Source organism: Drosophila sulfurigaster, chromosome X, assembly GCF_023558435.1.
Source record: "Drosophila sulfurigaster albostrigata strain 15112-1811.04 chromosome X, ASM2355843v2, whole genome shotgun sequence".
Classification (NCBI taxonomy): Eukaryota; Metazoa; Arthropoda; class Insecta; order Diptera; family Drosophilidae; genus Drosophila; species Drosophila sulfurigaster.
Window position 1 is genome coordinate 3,824,466 of NC_084885.1, and position 17,527 is coordinate 3,841,992.

General features: G+C 33.0%; 1 protein-coding gene across 3 annotated transcripts; it reads right to left on the minus strand.

The window, feature by feature from the left end:
• Positions 1-4,335: 4,335 nt before the first annotated feature.
• Positions 4,336-15,382, minus strand: LOC133848754 (zwei Ig domain protein zig-8). 3 transcript variants are annotated; one of them, XM_062284440.1, is made up of 8 exons: positions 15,062-15,370; positions 12,803-13,305; positions 9,402-9,498; positions 7,818-7,987; positions 7,536-7,746; positions 6,688-6,815; positions 5,572-5,740; positions 4,336-5,273 (listed from the first exon to the last, which is right to left on the minus strand). In XM_062284440.1, the coding sequence occupies exons 3-8, from the start codon at positions 9,448-9,450 to the stop codon at positions 4,975-4,977; spliced, it is 1,026 nt and encodes a 341-aa protein (XP_062140424.1). In that variant the 5' UTR covers positions 9,451-9,498; positions 12,803-13,305; positions 15,062-15,370; the 3' UTR covers positions 4,336-4,974. The 3 variants fall into 3 exon arrangements, with proteins under 3 accessions (XP_062140424.1, XP_062140426.1, XP_062140425.1); XM_062284441.1 differs by having other exon boundaries at positions 5,182-5,273; positions 5,560-5,740; positions 15,062-15,377; XM_062284442.1 differs by lacking the exon at positions 5,572-5,740 and having other exon boundaries at positions 5,044-5,273; positions 15,062-15,382.
• Between the last annotated feature and the right edge of the window lie 2,145 nt (positions 15,383-17,527).

Genomic DNA, 17,527 nt, shown 5'->3' on the forward strand with positions numbered 1-17,527 from the left:
AACATATGAAATCCTTCATGGGCGATAAAATTCTGCTTATGATTTTAAGATATTTCAAATTAAAAAAAAAATTAAAAAAGAAATACAAGAAAAACGTAAGCTGTGAAACTTGTTAAGCTTAGTTCTGTAATCGTTTGCTTAGAATATATTCATGAAATAAAATCATGGCTTGTGAAATGTGTGAAAAATAAAAGGATTTCTTGCAGAATGATTTTGGACCGATCGTTTCATGATAGCTTTTGTTAGATATTGATCTAATTGCATTTGAAAGATGTTATAAACAAACAGCCGGGCAGACTAATGCGGAAATAAAGAATGTATCTGGCTTATGACTTTGCCACGCCTTCGATAAAACTATCTGCGGTATGCCGCAGAGCGGGATATAAAATCGGAATTAGCTTCTCGAGCCACCCATTGCTATGACATATTGTGTTTTAGTTCGTAATTCTTAGTTTATTCTTTTGGCTTCGATTAATTTATTCGGCTCACATTCGATTAAGCATATAAGTCTTATTGTTATATACAAATGGACTTTTTAAGCCAATGTATTATTCTCGATAGATAGTTATGAATATGTGTGATCACATAGAATGAACGAACTGGGGATCATCCATACGACATCAGTGTTATGTACATATGCCTGTTATAATATTTATATAATATGTTAGAGATTTATTACTTGAGATGTAAATTTGCCAAAGTTGAATGTGAAATGTATGTCTGAGAAGATGAAATGAATGGAAAATGTGAATTAATTTTCATACTCGCTACTTTGATGTACAGAAATGTCCTCAACATTGGAGTAGAAGGTATCTCTGACCCCTCAACTCTGACCCGATATAGCCTCGCCCGTCTGTCTGCATAATCACCTAGATTTCAAAGAGAGTTGTTGTGTTTAATCGAAGAAGGAAATTGATGGCATGATCGAAAGTTGGCAGTTATCTTATTTAAATACTATGCTCAAATATCAATGACATGCAATGACATTCTTTTCATCAGATATTCATCAACAGCTTGAATTTGGTTTTAATAATTTGTTTTTATTTACAAATAAATTTAATTATATACATAGTACGTCAACTCCTTACATTTCAAATACATGGCTTTAATGTAAAGTACACACGTTGAGTAGTTCGATAAGCGGGACACGTTTAAATCTGATCAACTGGTGTACCCCAACGTTGTCCATTTAGTATCAGAGTTTTCCTTAGTTTTATCATATTTAAAAATCGGTTTTGTTTTTTTTTCTTGTGTTTTTTTTTGTGTTTTTGGTTTTTCATTTGGAACGAAATGTTTACATTCATACTAATGAAGCAAATGTGTGCATTTGACAACAGATTTAATGTGTGGAAAATCGGTGTGATGTTACTGGAAAAAGGCTATTCTGATTTACAATAACGGTTAGAGTCTTTTTGAATTTTTGCATATTTCAATTGTGTATTGGACATTAATTGAACGGAAGCTTAGAATTTGCAGTTATTTGCAGTTTGAAAATAATATTGCATTACATGTAAACAGAAAATAGAAAAACATTTATACTACACTTAAAATTTGTTTACTATGGCACAGAAGTGTATTTAAGCATAAAGTAATTCATCACCAAAAACAGACTTGTGCTTTTTAAAATGGCTTTTTAGCAACATTATTATTAACATTAACATTGCGAAAGATACTTAAATGTATTGCCCGACAAACTAAAAGATGCTTAAACTTATTGCCAGTCAAAAGAAATGACAAAATTATAGAAAAGGCAATTTGAATGTTTGTTACATGTTAAATGTGCGCAATTTGTAATTTGTAAAATTTGCATTTCAATTGCAAAGTTGAGACTGTATTTTTTTTTCTTTAGTATGTTTCTCGATATATATATGTAATTTTTGTTTCTTTTTTTTTTGTTGGTATTATCTTATTATCTTATCAATTTTGGTTGCATTTTCTCAAAACAGGAACTGACTTTTTCCGTCATTGCCACATTACCGAACCGAACTTATAGCCTGTAACTGTCTAAGTAAATGCAAAAAAAACACGCATTTCATTTTAACCTAAAGAGCACCATTCAACTATATATGTACGTTTTATATATATACTTAACAAATTAAGTCCAATAATATGTTTTTTTTTTCAAAAAAGTGGCACCACTGATTTCCAGACGAAAGAATTGTTTGCTAAACAATTTAAACATACAGTTACACATATATATTCGTATTCAAGCCTTACTCAAATGATATGGTGCAGAGATGCCTTGTTGGGGGGTGGTTATTGAGTAACAAGGTACGACATCAAATATACATTCCTTTTCTAAAATAAGGATGTGTATGGAAACAAATAAGTGAGACAGCTACTCGAAAGCTTCGTGACTATGGCTGGGTTTTAAAGCAAAATATAAAGTAATCAAATAAATATATGACATTTTTAACAAATTAACAATTCATTTCTTAACATAGTTTATTAAAAACTTGAATTGTGGGAATTAAAATTGGTAATGGCGATTTTTGTTGCATACTTTTCAGAGTCACAAATCACTGAAAATGTATGGACACTTTTTGTTGCATACTTTTCAGAGTCAGAAATCATGTTTTCATGTTTAAAATTAACTTTGACTTTTAAGTGAACACAAAAAAACTTTGAAGATAACCTAAGTTTTGTTAAGAGTGGTTTGAATCGTCCAGTCAATTGTGTAAACAATTTGCAAAGGAATTTTTAGGGTTCATGAAGCTTATGTTATAGATATTATTTTGTATTTTCTAAGTTCAAAATTGTGAGCACAATTTGGATGGAGTATTCAGAAGGAAATGTTATCAAATTCTAAAATAAACTTGATATGCCAGATGATTGGTAGCTTGGTAGATGTTCGCATAGATGAGCAGACTCGAAGTTGTCTACAATTAATTTTAGAATTATATGTACACAAATGCAAGTGAAAATTTGAATTATAAATGTTGAAGATGTGATGCGATTCACTCAAATATTTAACGTTAACATTGCTTTGGAACAAGAGGAACTTTTTTAAGTGCAAAACTCAAACCAAAACTTGCCTTTAGACCTCCAGCATACTTGTATAGACAACTGTTATTTAAAATTCATAAATAACTTCACTGAGTAGAATAAAATATACAACCATATCTCGTTTAACAGCCTCTGCTTAGTAGCAAACAATCATATTTAAAATAATTTCCAGAATAGTAAAGAAAACATGTCGCATCACTTGAAGTCTTTTCAGAAAGCGGCCCATTTGAGGTCGTTAAGCGAGATGTAGACAACATATTGTTTACTTGTTTGGCCCCATGCTTTATACACTTAGTTTTACAAAACAAAAATCGGTTATTAATGCCTGATCAATTGCCGTAAAGTCGACCCATTTTTCATTAGTGCAATTTAATATAAAGTAAGTTTGACTCAGAGACGTTCTCTGTCTGAGATATTGTTGTGAAAAACTCTTCACAAATTGCTGATAATGTTTGAAAATATATGGTTGAATGTGTAATTAAATCACTATCATATTGAGTCCCACGTAACTTGGGCTGCAAAAACATCGATGTTAATGCGTTCAGTTTGGTTCGATATATTGAGGTTTTTTATTTAACATCGATGTTTTTGTAACTATGGAGTTCTAAGTAGCACTAACCTTTAACCCATCAAGGGTTTACAAGATGCATTCAACGATGTTTTCGGAAGTTGAAGGTAATCTCACACATAGTTGGCATAAGAGCATGGCTTGAATATGAAATTATTAAAAACAAACACAAAAAAAACAACACATATTGTAAATAGAAAATGTTGTTGAGATATCTGTTGACTTTGATATTGATCGCGATCAAATTACGCACATGTCGACAAACTTATTAGACGCTTTCAACTTCTGAAGTACAGCGTCTAAAACGATCTCTTAATAAATTAGTTAAATCTTTTAATGAAGCAGCATTTCGAATGCATTCAACATTTATCAAGTCAAGTCTGACTGACATTCACATTCACAAACTGATTTAGACAGACGGACGGACTAAGAACTCGGTCGTGAGAATTATATATATAGTATCTATATATCTGAGGATACCATGCAACATGTAACAAAAAAAGTGCCATTGTTCTATGGAAATCCTTAATGGTCTAAGAATGCTAAGTACTATTCGAGTAGATACATTCATTATGTATGTATGTGTATGTGTGTGTAAGCGTACTTATCTCTATATATAGATAGATGTATGTTATGTATAATCATATGTTTATACTCATATTTATATGTATGTATATGTAAAGAGATGAAAATTCTATTGGCTACATATAATTAACTTTAGTTAGTTCACAAAATCTTGTTTTTTTCTTTTCTTTTCTTTCTTTTTATATTTTACTATAGTCTTGAGCTTAGATAGTGTATAATAAAACGTTATAAGGAAAAAGAAAACAATTACAATTCCCCATTTTAGATGTTTTTTGGTATTTTGTTTTAGACATGTATAGCTTAAGTTGTTGTTGTGTTGTGTATTCCTTAGTTGCTTTCTTACTTGTTACTTGTTCATGTTAAGAGAGCGAAGTCGAACAAACAAATAGACAGTATAAAAGAGAAATCATAATCATATTTCTTGATATTTACTTTAGATATAAAAGATGAATATTACATTAATAGCGCTATATACAAATTTACTCTATACGTCTCTCTGTCTCTTTCTCTTTCTCTGTTTCTGTTTCTGTCTCTGAACGTATATTGCTAGTGTAGTTGTCTTATTTTTTCTTTTTTCTTGCATCTACCAAGGTAGCGTTTAGAAAAAATTTCCCAATTTTGAGATTTATTCATATTTTTCAGAAAATTGATAATGTCGACCAGTCGAAAGCTCAAGCTGACTTCTGAATTTCGTTCAACATACGTAACATATACATATATGAATATATGTTAAATTTGGTAAGCGTTTAGAAACTTAGAAAACCGGATGCCAAGTGTGTATCTAAATCAGCCACTTTGTCTACACATTCCGGCAGTTATGTTGTGGGAAGAACCAAGCTCCGTTTGAGATAGTTTCGTTGTAGCCACACACGATTTTGTTCTTGTTGTTGTTGTTGTTGTTGTGATGAACAGCTGGCCATGGATATGAAACGACGTCGCGATGTGGCATTTGTCGCTGACCTTGTCGGACCTTGAGAGACAACCGAGAAGCAAGAGGACTCCGATTGCATCTTCATCAAGATCAGCATTCCACACGTGAGCAGCACCAAGGGGCACAGAGCTGGCGGCTGCAACGTCGCCGAGTTTCCGTGATGCATGGCCGCTGGATGTTCGCCTGGAAGTATGCAATCAAGTATTCAGTATATTTTCAGATTAAAGTATTAAATATGCAAAAAAAAAAAAACATAGTAGCTCACTACTCTCACTCGAACTAAGAATATTACTATGCTGATGAAGAAATATAAATTAAACTACGAGTTACAAAATAAATAATGATTTTACTGTCCCGTGCTTGCTTTAGCTTGCGAAATATATTTATATATAGTATATTACATATACACATAGTACCAATCTCATGCAGATACTCAGAGAGATATTTGTGAAATGAGTGATGTGCATACCGGGCTACTCACCGTCGACGATGTGCACGCGCACCGACGTCGGATTGGCATTGGATGGTGTACATGTGTAGAATCCTGAGTCCTGCTGGATGGCCTTTTGGACCAGCAGACGACTGGTGGTCAGCACTCCTTTCTCGGTGACTAATGATATTCCGCCGCGAGGTGAATCAAAATTAATTACCTGCAATGAATCATCCCAGCCAAAAGCAACAGCATTAATAAACAACTGACTAAGCCACAGTCGAGTGTGTGTACAAAACAAAATGCTTTTCATATTTCTGATGTTGTCATAACTATTAACTTCATTGAAACTGCTATCAGTATTCTAGATAGCTGCATCTTATTTTTTTACTATCCTAAAAGAATGCAAATTCTTAACATTTTTAATTACTCAATTACTAATTAATTACTCAATTTAATAGTATACTTATTTAAAACAAGCAAGAAAGCTACAATAGAGTGTGGTAGACTGTGAGACCATTTTGAATAAAAGCAAAATAATGCGGTATTATTCTTTCAATTTACTATCAACTTCATCAAAAGTGTTGTTAAAAGCAATACAAATTGGCTGCTAAGTGCTTTAAAAAATGTCTAATTTCTTATTTTAAAATAAGTAAAAGTTGCTAAAGTTCAATTCAATATTATGCTTAATTGAAAATATTTGCATTTAAGTTGTTCTTTAACATATGTACTTATCATATTATCTAATCAACGAAAGGCTTCTAAGTCATTTGAATTATATTTGGCAATCAAAATATGATATTAGGTTTTCGAAAATCTTTTTGTTTTTTATATAATATACAATGAGTGGTTTAAGGCACTCTTGGATATTAAAGAGTTAAATAATCAAGCAATGCATTAGGTATAGGCATTTATTTCCCTGTCTTTTGTTCAGCTGCCTTCAATATAAAGGAAGCTTAAATTGCCCTAACAAGCGATACCTTCCGTCAATTAACTTTTTTTGTATATAGAAATTCTTATTATTTTTTAGTTTTATTTTGGAAGAAGTTTTATTTTTTTGAGTGTTTCAAATTATCGTAAAAAAACAAACATTTCATAAACAATTTCCATAAATGGATAAAATTGAAATTAAATAAATAAATAAATAGACTTTCTGGTTACACTCACCTGTCTATTGTGGGACCAGATGACTGTGACTGGCGGTTCCGGAGCAAACTTCACAATACATGTCAAGTTGATTGTGGATCCTTTGTTAATATGCATCTCGGGACCACCGATGATCTCAGTAATAGGCTCTGAAATTATGAAGGAATATATGGAATATAAAATAAATATATGACTTTAAGATAATAAAAAAATAAGTACAAAGCTATCATTTTAGTATACCATGAAAAGAATGAGAAATAAGTAATTCTAATAATATTCTAATTCTTATATATATTTTTGGATGTATGAAAAATTTTAAGCGTTTTGTAATTATTTTATCATTCTAAATCTAACTTAGCTTAAGTGCCGGATTTTTTTTTTTTAATTTGAGTATTAAATGGCAAAGTAATTATCTCATGTGTAATGTTATACATATTATATTTTGTTTATCAAATTTAGATAGATTTATAAAATGCTGTTTGTCGTGATTGTCTGACGAAAAATTGAATAAATAAAGGAGTTGTTAATGGTGAAATAAAATAATATAAGAACTTAATAATCTCTTATTTAAGCACTGAGATATATCTCATATTTTCGCTCATTCGACTGCAATTTCAATACAATCTTTCCCTTAACTTGTTTTCTTGTGACACACAAATGCTTAAAATCGGATAAGAAATTTGAAAGTTGCAATAATTTTTGAAATGTATTGTTGATAACAGAAAATTGAGTGTTACCAAAAATGAATATATGTACAATTGAATATCTTTAACGATAAGACTTTGGTAACTTATTCGACTGCAATTTCAATACAATATATTTCTCATACATATATGCTACACAAACGCTTATTGAGAGTTGTCACTCACCCACAATATTTAGGTAGACAGAGTGTCCGATCGGAGGTGTCGTCGAGATCTGGCATTCGTAGATTCCTGAATCCTTCCGCTGAGCGTAGCGAATGCGAAGAGTCCAGTCTTCGGCGTGTGGCGAGTGCATTGCCTCAAATCGCTGATCCGATGTGTAGGTGTATCGACCAACTGTCAGAAGATGTATATCCCGATGTCGCACCCACGAGACCTGAGAGGCAAAGAAAAAATTGTATTTGAGTTGATATCATATAAGTTGATTTGTATATTTTCAATACTTACCGTGCGATTGCCAAGATTCTTCACTCGACAAGTCAACTTCACTGTTTTGCCCACAAGGCCAGTTATGTTGCTGGTGATGCTTGTATCAAATGTGGGTCCCCCTGTTCCCGGAGTTGGTAGATCTTGCAGAAAGTCTGTGAAGAAGCGTTTCGAAGCGCCCAGCGAGGTGCCTGCAAAAAATAATAACAAAATTGGTAAATATTATATTAGCGGACAAGTGACTTGCAGAAATGTTAGCCAATTAACTTTTACTATCAGAAATACTATAAATCAGAAATCTTTCCTGGAAACATAACTACTACATTGTTGACAATATAATTCTTTTTATACCCGCTACCCATAGGGCAACTTTGTGTCTGCAGGAAATGTATGTAACATACAGAAGGAGGCATCGCCGTCCCAATAAAATATAGATATTCCTAATCAGCATGAACAGCTGAGGCGTTATAGACATTTCCGTATGTCTGTCTGTCTGTCTGTCCGTCCGTCCATGTGATCACCTACATCTATGAGACTATACGAGGTAGAGTTATACTTCTTTTGTGTCAGCACTTGCAAATGTGCTTACAATTTTTACCACACCCACTGCAGCCCCAGCAAATCTAAAACAATTGAATAACAAGCTCGAGTTTTTGAAACATAGCTATAGTCTTAGGATTCCTGATTTGTTTGCGATATGATGAAACTGTCAAATTTAAGAAATATACTTATGTATGGGAAGAAACGCCTACCAACAGGTTTTAGTTGGTTTGGTATATTTTGTGCTTCATATTTTGAATGTAGTACTATATCAATATATCAAATATAGCCATTTGCATATTGTAGTATTTTTTACCGAAGTGTTTTGCTTTTATTCACAATGGAATGCGCATACTTTAAAGTTGATATCACTCGACTGCAGATTTCTTACTTTTCCTTTTCTATTTGTTTTCTCCGTACTTTAATGTAATGTCATTTGACTATCTTCTATCTTAAATATATGTGTTTACAATCGTTGAGTCACAATACAATACAGTTCATTGGCATGTCTGCATCCAATAAACTTAATGTTAAAAGTATATTGCTGGGAGAAAAAGTATATGTGTATACTCTAGATCAGTGTTATTAGCCGAGATGAAATAGTCATGATTGACTGTCGATCCACCTCAAAAAGCTACAGCTACCAATTTGTCGTTTTATGTTACTTTGGCAACCAGTCAAATTGATTTTAGAATTTGGATAATATTATTATCTAGAATTTTATTACTCACAATAATAACTTATATTTCGATCGGATAAAAAACTTGGAAGGTATTTAATAAACAACTTATCGGATCAAAAATTAGCTGTCATATATTTTGCTATGCTAAATTTTAACTCACTAAAATGGTAAATTCGTATACCAACTACATACATTACTATTATTTTATTACAATATTAATTTGATGAATCATCTACCAAAATAGTCAAAACATTTTAGCAAGCTAAAAATCGAAATAAAAATTTTATTTAAAAGATTTAGTTGTGTTGCTTGCAGTTTCTTAAAATAATTAGAGTTTATGAAATTTCTTAAATGTGTTTTCGAAATCACACACTAAAACTTACCTGCGAGTATTAGTAATATTCCAACGTGTAAAAGCCAATGTGTTGTCATTATTGTTGGGAGATGTAATAACCTTTTGAAAAGTGTAAAGTTTTTATTCTGTAAAAAAAAGATATAAAGAAATTTGTTAGTCTTTGTAAACCAATAAATTTTATTTACACTTTATTAGAAGGGATATTTAAAAGTATCAATGTTTAAAGAGAAGCAAGATTTGTCTTTTGTACCCAAACAGATAAATGATAAAAAATAATGTAAGAAACATAATATAAAATCCTTTTTGCAAATATCTCACAAATTTAAATTCAACTAATTCTGTATTAATGAATGATTGGGGTTCAAGAGATAAACAGTTATTTTCATATTTAATCATGCATAATAACGAAATGTCTTCACTCAATCTGTGCCCAGTCTTCAATATTGATTTCATTAAATTATTGACATGTAAAAATATTAATTGAGGGTATTTGATTGATGGATTAACAAGGAGCATTGGAACGTTAAGGTTGTTTCCCCTCCTTCAATGACATTCCTATGACTTCGATGAAAGGAAGAAATACATAAGAAATGAAGATGAAGACAATAAATTCGGTTAATGTCTGTGCTGGTATTGAGAATAATAAAGAACAAGAAAAACAATTTGGGTAATCTATAATCTAGTACATATCAAAATTACTACGTCGGAATCTATTTTCAAACTGTTACGAAAATAGATTCTGACATCGACAACATATAAAATACCTCGAATCCCTTTTGGAAAATAAGTGCGTTACAATAAGAAGTTAGGATGTAAAACGCTTATTTCTATAAGTTGTAAAAAAATTAACTGTTTTGATTTGTAAGCAAAAGTGTTATTGATGAAAAAATTAATGGCGGATGGTCTTTAATTTCTTTTGTGTCTTTTCTCCCCACTTACTTCACGACATAGTCGACTACAATCGAAAATTCATTCATAATGTTATAAGACACTTACAAATGTGATTATGGTAGATTATGGTAGACTTGTTGCAACAGGTTCAACATTGTCCTTCAATCCAATTTTAGACCAGGCAACAAAGAAGGGGTTAGACTAGACAGCTAAGAGTCGTGTTCAAACAATTCAAACAACAAGAAAAAGGGCACTCTGCTTTTTTAAGAAATATAGTGAACGCTTAGGGGAAATTTAAAATGAATATATCACATGTCAGGACAAGTCTTGCGTGTTTTGCCCATTGCGTGAAAGTTCATGCGTGCCAATAATGGTAACAAAAGCGTTTAATTGGCACTTTAAATTTAGCTTGAACTGGTTCATTAGTCGAGTTAATGGAGACGTGACGAAAATAAATTCTAAAATATCAAAGCTACTATTGATAAAACAGATTTTAGTAAATTATATTTTACACGTTCCTAATATTCTACAAAGTGTAGTACTATATTCATTCAAATTGTTTTGGAAGAAAACATTTGATTTCTGTCTTTAATAAGCACAGATACATCAAGCAATAGCTGAAATACTTCCCAAATAAGTTTCTAGTCATTGTTAAGCACAAGTACATGAAATACTTGCTGAAATATGAGTTTCAAATCTTTGGCTACATTCTAAAGATAAATTAAAAATTATTCAATTCTTAAGAGCAAGATGACCAGATAACTTATAATTCACTCTTTTGTTTATTTTAAAGGCGTTTAAGTCTTACAATTTATTTAACAATTATTTAATAATTTTGCTACCATCTAATTAAAAAAGGTATTTTATAGGGAGCGAACGCCTTTGATTCAATAAACTTCATAACAATCGTCTTATAACGCAGTTAATTAGTTTATAATGAAGTTAATTAATTAGTTGTTGGTCGCGAGCCAAGCTAAGAATTTACATACTTCATACAGTTTTTATTTGCAGAATAGCTTTTTTATAATCGGTACTCATCGAGAATATGAAGAATATAAATCAAAAATAATAATGAAGGAGTGTGTATTCTATATTTATGATTCTATAAGGTATGCTTTCTTCATCTGTATAAGCGGTTGAAATACGTTTAATTGTAAGATTCATTCTTGGTAATAAACGCTTATAATATTCAGTGTGTATTTTAGCAGTGTTTAAATGAATTGAATGCTGAGTGAATCGAAGGTGTCTCAAGCGTAAATTCCCTTGACTATTGCCCTGCGTGCTCAAAACGAATTATGATTTTCACACTTTCTATCTACGTTTACTCCAGTACATGATTTGCACACAAGCTGTGTCATTTGTGTGTTAGTATAACTCAAACAATCCATATACATATAGTTCATATTACATACAAATGTACTATATACACATACACGTATATTTGAAGACATCCAGAGCATAATGTAATTGTGCAGAATCGATCAAATTATCGAATTAAATTTATTTGAGGTATTAGTTCGAGTGCGAAATGGTTTTCACGATATTATCAGCCTCTCAAGTTCAAGTTTTTATAGCATCACAAACGAATGTGTGTGTGTGGGTGTGTGTGTGTGTGTGTGTGTGTGCGCGCGTGTGTGTATGAACACATGCATATGCATAGGCTCTTGAGCATTACAACTGTGTGTCGTCCCCTTGATAAACAGAACAAAAAATTTCGATGTTTATGTGTACACGCGCTCGCAGGTGCCATTTTTATACCCTGTGCGAATTGCCTGTGGGCAAGAGGAGTATTACAGTAGAGTATGTCAGTAAAGGGAGGAATCACGAGCTCATACACAAAAGGGAAAACAATTCTAAATGCCATTTTCAGCATAGAAGTGAACCGAAGAATACATTTGATCTTCAGCTTACCGGGAGACAAATAGATCTGGTTGAATACTTGCTTCAGTCATCACAAATATACCAATTTGATAAGAACCAACAATTAGAGTACAGGTATATTGAAAACAAAAATAAACTATATTCATTCAATATCGAAAAGAAGGTTTCTGTCTTGCATGGAACAATAATTGTATTAGAACATTGAGACTCAAAAATAATCTATAAAATGATTCAAACACTAAATGTATGAATGGAGCCTTCAAGCAACATCAAATGTACCGGTACATTTCAAACAATAAAGAATCAATCATGATTTCGAAGGGTTAATAATCATCTATAAAATGGTTCAAACAGAATTTCATTCATAGCAAATGTGTAAATAGATCTTGCAAGGAATAATAAACTTACTAATACATTGCAAGAAAGAATAATCCATAATGGTTCAATAATGATTTCATTCATTTCGAAAAGAAGATTTCAATCTTGCAATGAACAATCGAAGTACTCTATTGAAATTATGCATTTGTGTACACAAGTAGTTAATTGAATATGTTTTTAACACGATTGCTGGGGTTACTGTTGGAGGGTGAGAAGCCACAGGGCATCTTGAAGTCGAGCACTCTTGGCTAGAGCGTTCTTGTTTATTGTCACACTCACCTGCTGAGAGCTGCTACTTAGCGCCTTTGGTAGGCGAGTGGCGAGTGGCGAAGTGGTTGGAGGAGGCGGCGAAGTGTTGAGCTTAGGCGTCCCAATCTTAATGTCTCTTGAAACGTTTGAGTTTGACTCTTAATGTATGTATATGTATGTACATATATGTACATATGTATGTAAGTCTCTGACTGGCTGTCTGTCTGTCTGTCTGTCTGTTTGTGCGTGGCGTGCAGATGAGTTAGATGTAACAGCGCACTTTAATCAACGTAACCAGCAGAACAACCAAAATGTGCTGTGTATTTGGCTGAGTTGTTGTTGTTGTTGTTCTTCTTCTTCTTATTGTTTTTGCTGTTGTTGTTGTTGTTGTTGTGAACATGTGAGCCCTCAAATGCAAATGTCGCTATCTTTCAAGTTGTTGCTTTGGCTCACTGTTGACTGTTGCTGTCGCTTTTTTGTTGTTGCTGCTGTTGCTGCTGCTGCTGCTGCTTTTGGTTGGTGTTGCAGGATATCTAAAAACTTTTATGTAATGCCTGTGCTTCTGCTTGTGCTTGCGGGTGCCCATGAGGCCATAAAGCAACACATACACGCAAACATACGCACATGTAAAGTGAAGTAGACATGCTTCTTCATGTACATGTGTGTGTGTGTGTGTGTGAGTGTTTGTTTGTATATGTATGTTTGTATGTTTGTATGTTTGTATGTGTGGGGTTATCCTACTGATTGACGATACCTGTACAGCTGCACAGTGTCTTATGGCAGTTTTATGACCAGTTAACAGTAAATACTACGCACATGAATATGCATACAGTGCCTAACTAAATTGTTGGCATAGCAAACATGTTTCACTTTATGACTCCCCATCTCTGTCTCTGTCGCTGTCTCTGCGTCTAATCTTGTGTTTTCAACTAGAATGATTAATTTGCATTTTATTTTATTGTGTTATTGTGTTGGAAAATTATCAACACAGCAAGAGAAAAGGACCATATCACATACATTTTTTATTTCATTCGAAATGGTAAAGTGACCTGAACTTTTGCGCATATCATTGTGCGGAATTAAATGTCCTTTTTCTCTATTATTATTATACTTGGGTCAATTTATGCGGAATTATGCAAAGTTGCTCGTAAGCAATTCCAACTTATGTATCTACATACATACTAATGTATATAGTATAGTATATTGAATGTATATCCGAGGCAAAGCAAAGTAGACAAGTAGAGAAGTAGAGAAGCAGAGAAGCAGAGAACAACAAAGTTTAGTTGGCGAAAGTTTTTACTTTCTTGGAATTAATAAAACATGTAAGTGAGAACGCTACAGTCGAAAGCACTCAACAGTAAAATATTTGCTATTCCAGCATGTAACACAACACACTCACACACTCACGCACTCACACACACACACATCGCATAAAAACTAATACACACAACACTGGCACGTAGAAAGCTATGCACATACATGCATACATATATGTACGTGTGTGTGTGTGTGTTCTATACTCCTTACGTAGTATGTATGCTTTAATTGCCTGAATTGTAATTCGATCTGAAAATACCTTATAGAGGGAATGCGTTGTTACCTAATTCGAAAGCACTTTGAGAAGATCCCATGTGTTCAACAGCCTGAATTTCGCCTGAATCTGAATCTGAGCCGACTGTTGATACTAATCAATAATGTACATACATATTTTATGGGTTTGAGTGTTGTGCCACCAATTTTGATAACTCGCCATTTTTTGATTGGCACTTCCCATCGTGTGTGAAGCGAAACATTTTAGAATTTCGGTGTTAAACAAATCGATACGAAAATGTTTGTGCTTTAGGATGGGATGGGATGGGATGCGAGGATGGGAGAGTCTAAAAATGAATTCCGCACTTTGGACACAGTCCCCGAGGTCCGGGAAGTGTGTATAACTAAAGTATATCCAGCCCCAAGTGTGTTAATTGTGATAGGCCAGGCCAGGCCAGGCAGCGAGAAAGCCAGCCGGTTGGAATTTTTGTGTTGCTCTTGCGGTGGCAACAACAAAAAGTTTTCTAACAGTAGAATACTGTTATATAGAATTTGTAGCACAATCACACACACTCGGAATATAGAGAATTTCAACACGCACAAATATAAAAGCATACGTCGGTAATAAATTATTAGTGATATGTGTAGATGTATGTTTCCGTAGGTGTGTGTGTGTGTGTGTGTGTGTGTATCTATGTATGCTACACTTGCTGCAGTTCACTCAATGCAGAGGAAGAATCTTTCTCTCTCTCTCATTACCTGGCATATCATGCTCAGTGTTTACACTTTGTTTTATTTATTTATTTTATTTCACAAAATCGCAATGCAAAAAAATCAAAAACAACATTATCAACAATTGTTGACGATTCACTTTTCGCAACGGCAACGACAACGACAACGGCAACGACAGCGACAACGACAACCGCAAAACGGCAACGAATGGCTGCTAATAAGGAGTTGGGAGCAGGAATAGAACAGAATAAACTGTATATTATATATACGCGACGTCGCGTGACCCAATCCGTAGTCTTTAATATCCTTAACAGAACTGAATTGAAAGAGCCAGAGCGCCACAGCAAAAGTCGGCCAATGTTACGCGTTGCCCAGAAGTAACTGTGGGAATGTCCGTGTGCGTGTGATTGTGCTTGTGTTCTCTGTGTTCTCTGTATGTATGTATGTGCCCGTGCCCATATACATACACGTACGTACGTACGTATGTATGTATGTACCTAGCATTAGGATCCACTCAACCACGGACGCACACCTTGGCAGGTCGACACCATTGTCGACGTTTCGTCTCGTCGTCGTCGTCGTCGTCGTCGGTGGTTCACTTCTCGTGAGGACACGTGAGGAGTTCAAGCCGAACGGCGCAGGCGTCGACTGTATCAAGTGGATGCCATGTGGATGCTATGTGTGGACGCTCTTTGGATGCTATGGGCAAGCAAATATCGATAAGTGCAAAGGAACGGTATTATTTCCGTTATGTAAGTTCCTATGCTTGTGTGTTGCATACATAAGTGGAAACTATGTATGATACACGAATGGAAAAACTACTCCAACAATTCAAATAAATCCTTAACCGAACTTAACTAACTAAATGACAAATATGCGCAAATAAATTATGATTGATCCATTTAATTTATGCCACTTCTACATATGTTCTAATCAGATAATATAATAAGATTTATTATACTAGATAAACGATCTATTATAAATTAATAGCACCATATCAACAGACACTCGCTACCCACTTTATTGCAACCCGAAAATGTTTTGTAATCTCAAAATAAAATGGGAAACTTTTATTAAAATATAAATAGCAAACTAATAAAAAAATCGTTTTGAATATTTATTTTAAAATATCAAATTATTTCGTGGATTGTTTTTTATATTTATTTTCATACTTGTGGCACAAGCTAAATGATTTATTAACAATTTGTTTGAGGATTTCAATCCTAATTAAATTAAATTGATTTTTTTAATTCGCAATAATTCACAAATATTTTTTTTTGTTTTTGAGGAATTTCAATCCATATAAATTTTAAATACAATTTTTTAATTTCAGGAATTTCAATTCTTATTAAGCTCAATTCAATTATGTGAGCTTTTTTGGAACTTTGAGCACAACCAAAAATGTTTATATACATATGTTTTATTACATTTAAATCATTAAACGTTTTTATTTGTCGTTGGGATTAGAATTATTAAACAATGACTTACATCATTTAATGTTTATGTAATTTCCTTTAATATTATATAGGAAGACAATAAAGATTTTGATATATAAGTTAAGTAAGGACAAAAATTGCATACATTAACAGATCCCACGTTGGTGCATGGTAAAGGGAAGGAGAGCAAGGCCGCTTTGAAGTTTCTCAGTTGTTTTAAGTTTTTCTTTGTTTATGTAGAATTTAGTTTTGAAATATACCAACTTTATTGACTGAGTTGAATACACATCATTAGTAAATATATCCATAAACAAATAAAATAAGAACAAATCACAAACACAATTAACGCGGTCATAATAATTGTAAAAAACTCGAAATGAAATAGATTTAGGGTACAATTATAGAACATTTTTTAACAGAAAAATAATATGACTTGGCGGCACGTGGAGTCGAAATGTGGGAACGGTCCGGGAGTTTGGCCGAGAGTTACGTTGGTTGTTATTAACAACCTGCAAAACTCAATATTTTCTTGATTTAATCATACGCAAACTTTTTCATTCAACTCAACTCACTGAATAAATCACAATGATCTGTAAAAATCAACTCATTTTGTCGTACACATCATTCCGATTATCTTCAGTCTTCGGTTCAACATTTCTCATTCAATTCAACTCACTGAACAAAACACAGTGAATACTTTTTTGTATTGGGCCAAGCAATATTTGAGTAAAATTTGAAGTCCCCACACCCACAATTTTGGGCGCTACCGGAAGTTGATTGTGGGCAACGTTTGGCAGTAGTGTATATTAAAGAATACATTTTTATTTGATGGTTATCTTTGTTTATTTTCAATTTTTAAGTATGGTAAGATAAAAAACAGTTTTTATTGTTGTTACAGCATAGGTGTACTTTACACTTAATACATTTTAACAATGTCTTACACAGTCTGTAACGACCTTTTTCAGCAAATATCACTCAATGTTCCATACAATCGTAAGGCATAGAACTTGAAGGATTTCGCTGAAACTTGTATTTTCTGGATTGATTCGAATACACA